Source organism: Mustela nigripes, chromosome 1 (assembly GCF_022355385.1).
Source record: "Mustela nigripes isolate SB6536 chromosome 1, MUSNIG.SB6536, whole genome shotgun sequence".
Taxonomy (NCBI): Eukaryota; Metazoa; Chordata; class Mammalia; order Carnivora; family Mustelidae; genus Mustela; species Mustela nigripes.
In genome coordinates, this window is record NC_081557.1 from 203,812,694 (window position 1) to 203,819,993 (window position 7,300).

Here is a 7,300-nt window from a genome sequence, read left to right on the forward strand (position 1 = left end):
AAAGGTACTTATTGATTTTTAATTTTTTAATTATTTTTTATTTTTAAATTTAATTTTTAAATTTAATTAATTCTCTTCAGTTTAGGGGTTTTATTTTATACATTCTCATTGTTTTTTTGTGTGTGTGTCTGTGGGATAGCTTAAAAAGAGATATTGTTTCTATAGTTTCCTCTGATTATAAAAATAATGCAAGCTCATTTGCGTTATATACTGAATTCCTGGAAAAAAGGACAGAGCAGTCTGCTCTAGAGTCCCCCAAGCCAGGTGTCACCTCTACTTAGATGGTTGCTTTTGCCCAGCATGTGGGCGTGGACAATGAGTTGTCTTAGGGCTCCTGAGAGGAGGTGCCACTATGTGCGCTCTGCCACCTGCTGGTTGTGTAAGCTCCCTGCCTTCTATCCAGGCGGGCTGCGCCGTTCAGCTGAGTGATGAACTTGGTGATTAGCTGGGTGGGTACGTGGGAGACACAGTGCTAGTGCAGAGTAAGTTTTGAGTAAATGCTGGGATTTTGGGGCTCTTAGCTGATGACTTTGTGACTCGACGCTGTCTGTGCCAGTGCTCCTTTGTGGTGAGTGAGGTGAAGGCACCTCTCACGGGATATTGAGAAGATGGTGGTTGTAGCCATGGCCGGGTGGGCGCTGATCGCAGCTCAGCTCGCTGATGGCAGTTCTGTGGAGGGCCGTATGTGGGCGGGTCACGGGTGAGCAGTGACTCTCTCTTCTCCATGCAGGCTCTGCGAGAGGGACCCTTACCAGCTGTACCAGCGGCTGGAACAACAAGCCAGAGAGTATGTGCTGGAGATGAAGGTCCGACTGCTCCGGCAGCTGTCGGCGGCGTCCAAGGTGAAGGCGCCGTCCGCCCTGCAGGGCCCTCCACAGGCTCATCAGTTCATCTCTCTCCTCCTCGAGGAGTACGGTGCCCTCTGCCAGGCGGCACGCACGATCAGCACCTTCCTGGGCACGCTGGTAAGAGCGAAGGCTGCCTTCCTCTGGTTCTGTGGGGAAGAACTTGAGAAGACCACTGAGCTCGGATGAGGTCGTGGGGAGGCTTGTGTGTTGCCCTCGTGTGCCATCACCAGCCCCTCCTTTGTGGCGCTCAGGCACCTAGAAGAGAACCTGTTTCCTCTCCCCTCTCTCTTCTCTCTGGACTGTGCTCTGGGAGGAAGGTGTCGCATGGATTGTTATTCGGGTAACATATCATGGAAATACAGTTTGGAGACCTTGAGGCCTAGGGAACGAGAGATGGGGATGATGTGAGATGAGGACCAGTGTGTGCATTAGGAGGGAGAAGAAAGACAAATGGTTTCTGTCTTAAGCTGTTATCTCTGTTGTCAGTGTGACACGCAGGGCATGACTCCTGTGGAGAGCACTTGCTTCTGGTCCTATGGCTTTCAGTTGTCGATTCCACAGTCCAGCCCTGGGTTAGGAATGGGTTCCCAGAGTCCAATAAGAACCCACCCTCATGCCCACCCCCGTCCCTGCCCACTTGCCCTCATGAAGGAGACAAGCAGGGGTGTCTTACAGGTCTCTGACCACCTCACAAGGTAACCTAACACACATGGGTGGAAGGAGGCATGTGGTAGAATCTCAGCTCCTAGAAACCAGCCAGGCTAGGCATCAGAAGCTTCAGTCTGCCCTGTCAGCGGTGCAGCTGCCGGTGCAGGGAGGCTGTGCTGCCTGAGAAACCGGTCATTCAGGCCTTCCAGACTGTTAGAGAAATACCGATTTGGCGATAGTCCGTGGATTTGTTTGCCATTACCTCAATTTAGTTATTAAATAATACTTGACTGGGTTTGGGTACTTTCTTCCTGGTAAAACTACATTTTGAAACAAATACAGCACCAGTAGTTCCTAAGATTTTAAATGCAATGGTGTTTGTGATTCTAAAATTGATAGATCTTCTTGCCAGGAAAATTTACAGACACACAGTTTTGCAAGTAGATTCAGGGGGAGTGGGCTTCATGGGCCTCCTCAGGCATCCCTGCAGTAGACCATGCCGTGCCGGTGAATCTTGACAGCCTGGAAGAAAGCACACGATGTGAGGAAAGGAGCCTGAATCAGGAGGGACGGCTGTCTCTGCGTCATGAGAATCTGCAATGGCAGCAGGGCCCATCAGGCCTCTGGTGCTTCACTCCCAAATGTCACATTGCATGCAGCTCTCCCTCTTCTGCCTCGATTTACTGAAAGTACCCGCTCTTCAGTTTTCACATCCAGTGCCACCTCCTCTAGGACCGCACCCTTGGACCTTCCTGAGTCCGCCGGGAGAGGAGTCCACCAAGGTGAAGAGCGTCTCCCAGCTGCCCGAACCTTGTGCAAAGCACAGCTCTGCCCAGGTGGCGCTTCCGCCCAGGCCCCCCTTAGGCAGTTAGCGTGGAGCGCGGTTTTTGAAACAAACAGAAATTGATTTCAGCCCTGCTACTTGGAGCAAATGCCTAACAATTTACATAGGAATACTTTCTTGTGGTTTGGAAAAAACTCTTAAATACTAAGAACAAAATATGGTTGTTTGCTCAGTGATTAATGTCACTTTCATTATACATAGAGGTACTCACTTTGGTTTCCAGTGGTACAGCAGACGTGACACCCTGAAATCCTTCTTCCTTCATCGGAAATAACGGAATTACTGGATCACATAAACTGAAACTAGATAAAAGCTTTTACAGCACATTGCTGAGGTGGCAGGAAAGGCAAGAAGACTTAGGGGTGAAAAACAAACTAAAAGTTGGAATCCTGAGAAATTTGTGTGCCCCAAAGCCAGCATTTACTCCAGGAACATCTAAACCTGGGAGATGGGAGATACAGCCTCGGTCCCACCCTGGGTGGCATCGACACACAGTGCTGGGCCCACAGATGGCTACCTCCTTGTGTGAGAGTGAAGGAGAGGCCCTGGAGGGATGGCAAGGGCATGTGCCTGTTGTGATCTTGGGGAGGGCGGAGGCCAAGTACAGCCTCCAAGAAATTTTGTCATTATAAGCCAGCTGCCACCTACGTTTGTGGTTTCAACAAGTGCTGTTGGTGGGGTGTGAAAACTCCCGATGCGGGGCTCAATCCCAGGATCCTGTGATCATGCCCTGGCATGACGTTTCATTGGCTGAGCCACCCAGGTACCCCCAAAAAGAATTATTTTCCAAAACATATTTAGTAAGAAGAGGGGTTTCTTTTACATTTTTGCAGATCTCCTTAGTTTTTGGCTCAATAGAGGACATGTTGATTCTCGTAGTTGCTTCTACATTCACACTGTTGTCATAGGTTGCTTTGGCTGAAGTTATTGAAGAAAATTCTGCCTCACGCAGATCTGTATTTGGCAAAGGGAGGAATATCTTAATAGCCTTTCCAGCCATTCGTCAGGAGTACACTTGAGTTCGAGGGCTTCTTTTTTTTTTTTTTTAAGATTTTATTTATTTATTTGACAGAGAGATTCCTAGTAGGCAGAGAGCAGGCAGAGAGAGAGGGGAAAGCAGGCTCCCTGCTGAGCAGAGAGCCTCATGTGGGGCTCTATCCCAGGACCCTGAGAACATGACCTGAGCTGAAGGCAGAGGCTTAGCCCACTGCGCCACCCAGGTGCCCTGCCTGAGAGCTTTTTTTTTTTTTTTTAAAAGATTTTATTTATTTATTTGACAGACAGAGATCACAAGTAGGCAGAGAGGCAGGCAGAGAGAGGAGGAAGCAGGCTCGCCGATGAGCAGAGAGCCCAATGGAGGGCTCGATCCCAAGACCCTGAGATCATGACCTGAGCTGAAGGCAGAGGCTTTAACCCACTGAGCCACCCAGATGCCCTGCCTGAGGGCTTCTTAATGGTTAGGTGTGGTGTAGGGTCTCCGAGCATGTCTCTTACATCAGAACCAGTGCTGGAGCCGACGCTCAGAATGGGTCTGCCCACACGTGGTTTTCCAACCTCATACTTTGGTCATTGGAAATACATGAGCTCACTGAGTAATTTAGTGCCTATCTTCCTGATGGTGTTCAGTGTAAAAAATGACCTTTGTAGGGGCACCTGGGTGGCTCAGTGGGTTGAAACTCTGCCTTCGGCTCGAGTCATGATCCCAGGGGCCTGGGATCGAGTCCCGCATTGGGCTCTCTGCTCAGCAGGGAGCCTTCTTCTCCTCATCTCTCTCTCTCTCTGTCTCTCTGCCTATTTGTGATCTCTCTCTCTGTCAAATAAATAAAATCTTAAAAAAAAAAATGACCTTTGTAGCTATCACCACTGATCCTCATCAGAATGGAGAAGCTTCAAGGCCACAGTGACAGATTCAAGTTTTCCCAAAATGCAGATTGTTGCATGAAAGCTCAGATTTTATGATTGGCCACAAATTGTTTTTCTTAAAGCAGCACATTGGCTTGTTTTTCTTAAAGCAGCACATTGGTTGTTTTTCTTAAAGCAGCACATTGGCTTGCTGCACAAACCCTGCTGGCTAATTCTCTGCCTTCTCAACTGGCTTCTCTGGAAAAAACATCCCGTTTTTCTGATTCTGCAGAACCCAGGGAGGACATTTAGACATAGAAGGGTATTTTTAAAAACAAACATTTTCGTGGGAAATGCACTTGTGGGTATATTCTACACTGCCCTGGGGATCAAACAAGATGATAGCTTCATGATAGCTTCATGTTTTAAAATTTTATTTTAAATATTAAAATAGAAGGAGCCTGCACATAGGTTGTGCTTCCCACCATCTGGGAAATGCTGTGCCAGGGCTGTAGTAATCATGAAATCTGAATTTCCATCCTTAAGGACAGCCTGGTAGTTCTTGAGGTCTGTTGCACAGCTTGATTCTGAACACCTCCTCGTTCTCCTTCCAGACCCCCCCAAACTTTTTTGCAGTTGAGTGTAAGAAGGAAAACTAGTTTGGGTGGAAAAGCCTGAGTTTGAGTCACTGGCAAGCTTGTTCTCTGTGCCTCTAGCTCAGGTGGTGCTGAGTCTTGGCTGCACTCCTGCACAGCCCCCCACCGCCAGCAGCCTGAAGACTCTCTCCCCCCAGTTCCAGGCCCATCGCTCAGCCTCTGTAGGCCGTCTCTGGCCTGTGAATGGGGCCTGGCAGCATCCAGTCCAGGGTTGTCGAGGGTGCTACTGAAATGACCCTTGTGAGCACTAAGAACCATGCCTGGCCTGCAGGAAGCACTGTTGCTAGCACACGTTGTTTTCCCAAGTTGACTCTGAGCTGGGAAATGAGTTTGGGTCGTGCTGTTTCTTTTGCTTGCCTCACTTGGAAGTATGATTATAGATTTCATGAAAAATGCCAAACATCTTCCTAAGTCAGCCTTCACCCAGGTACCTGTAGTAACATGACCCCCAAAAGCCAGAGCTGTGTCCCACCCCCACAAGTAGGCAGGCAGGCAGGCAAAGGACCACGCATTCAGCTGTGGAGGTTTATGGGGGAAGCCCAGCAAGCACTCAGTTCCCCTGAGCGCCCTCCCCAGAACCTCCCTCAGCTGGCCAGGAGCTTGGTCTGGCTGCTGCCTTAGCTCCTGCATGTTCGTTTTTGTAGAGACAAACCATAAATCGGATCACTGCCCTCTTCTCTGTCCCCTGGTGACTCCTAGAGAGCAGGGGCCTGCTGGCTTCATCTTTGTGACCCTGTACCTGGCCCAGTGCCTGCACAGAGTGGTCTCTGCTGATGTCTGTGACATGTAGTGTGGTTGACATGTCGTCTGTGGCCATGTCCTTGGTACCTTCTTCAGCAAGGTTCTCATTCCAGAGATTGGGTGGAGTTTATCATCTCCTCGGCAAGCTGTCCTGTACAGAGTAGTGGCACTGCAGGGTGCGGAAGTGCACACCTGGGGCAGTGGGAGCAAGCTCTGGAAACACAGGCAGAACGGAGGGTTTAAGGGTCTGTGCAGGTGTCCGGGTTCCTTGCAGGGCCCCGTCTGTCTGCAGGCCATGAGCAGGGACTGGCAGGTGGCAGAGCTGGCATCCGTTTGTGCCAGAGTGGTGCCGCCAGTGTGCCCTGAGCTCTGTCTCCCTGGCTGTGCTCAGGAACAGGAAATGCTCACTTTGACTTCTCTCAGCCCCCATGCCAGCCAGTTACTGGGCAAACAGTGGACTCTTCATGTGTAGACTGTTTACTAACACCTGCAGGTGTGGTCATGTGAATTCACTACGGTTAAGTTGTAGAAGGCGTCACCATGAGTAGCCCATTTCATGGAGTATTGCTACATCATGTTAAGCAGTTCCTCCAGTTGTCAGTGAGTTAGGGAAGGAACATGTATGAAGGATGTGCGATGACTGAAACACAGGGAGCCCTACAGCATCGTGTAGCTTATGGGTAGACACTTGGGAGTCCCACATGCATATGCTTGTCGTGAGATCTATGCTCAGGAAAGGCACCCTCTCTGTCCTGGTCACCTTGTGTTGAGGGCAGATGGATGTTTCTTTTGGTATCACTCTCTCTGATGGCCAGGACGCTCCCAAATGTTTAAAAGCTATTTAAAGTAACTGCTGAGCTTACCTTTGTGTATTAGGGAGAGGAAACACCTGACCTTCCATGGCATAGCACTAGTGGAGAAGTTATTTGCATACACCAGAATGGCAGATTTCTCAAGATAGGCAAGAAAATGATTGCCCTTCGACATCAGAGGATTTGCGTGCATTTAAATTGTTTGAAGAGTAGGGCTTTCAGTGCATTTTGGAAGTACAGTGTAAGGAATGACTATCAAATACGTGCATTTGTTTCTCTCTATCTGTCGTGTATTTGTGTGCATCTTACCCCCTTTCTCTGTGTGAGGGTCTGAGAAGAGAGGAGACTGGGGTCGTGTGTGCATGTGGCCAGAAGTGTGCCTTGGGGTTCTCCATGTGCTGCGGAATGGGCCTGCAAAGAGGGCTGGAGGGGGAGGATCCTTCTGGGGAGTTTTAGTCTTCATCAATTCAGTATATCTTCCATTTATTTATTTATTTATCTTTTTAACTAGGAAAATGAACACTTGAAAAAGTTCCAGGTGACATGGGAACTGCATAATAAGCATCTGTTTGAAAATCTGGTCTTTTCGGAGCCACTTCTTCAGAGCAACTTGCCAGCACTGGTGTCACAGATCAGGTATCTGGTCTTTGTCTGCGTATGTCTCTGTGGTGTGACAGCATGGTCCTTCTCCCTGTGTTGTAGTGGGTGTGTGTTGGAACACCATCACGGTGTGGACGTTCTTGCTCAGGGAACAGTACCACTTGGGCGGAAACTCAGAATCCCAGGAGTACTAAATTAAACTTTTAAAATAACAGATTCGGGGCGCCTGGGTGGCTCAGTGGGTTAAGCTGCTGCCTTCGGCTCAGGTCATGATCTCAGGGTCCTGGGATCAAGTCCCGCATTGGGCTC

At 49.2% G+C, this 7,300-nt stretch overlaps 1 protein-coding gene across 3 annotated transcripts in view; it reads left to right on the forward strand.

The window, feature by feature from the left end:
* The window catches only part of FAM193A (family with sequence similarity 193 member A), a 166,291-nt gene that overhangs the window by 94,347 nt on the left and 64,644 nt on the right, over positions 1-7,300 (forward strand). For all 3 annotated transcript variants that reach the window (XM_059379674.1, XM_059379694.1, XM_059379683.1), the window contains exons 5-6: positions 731-965; positions 6,903-7,027. In XM_059379674.1, the coding sequence (XP_059235657.1) occupies positions 731-965; positions 6,903-7,027 (360 nt within the window). The remainder of the gene's footprint in view (positions 1-730; positions 966-6,902; positions 7,028-7,300) is intronic.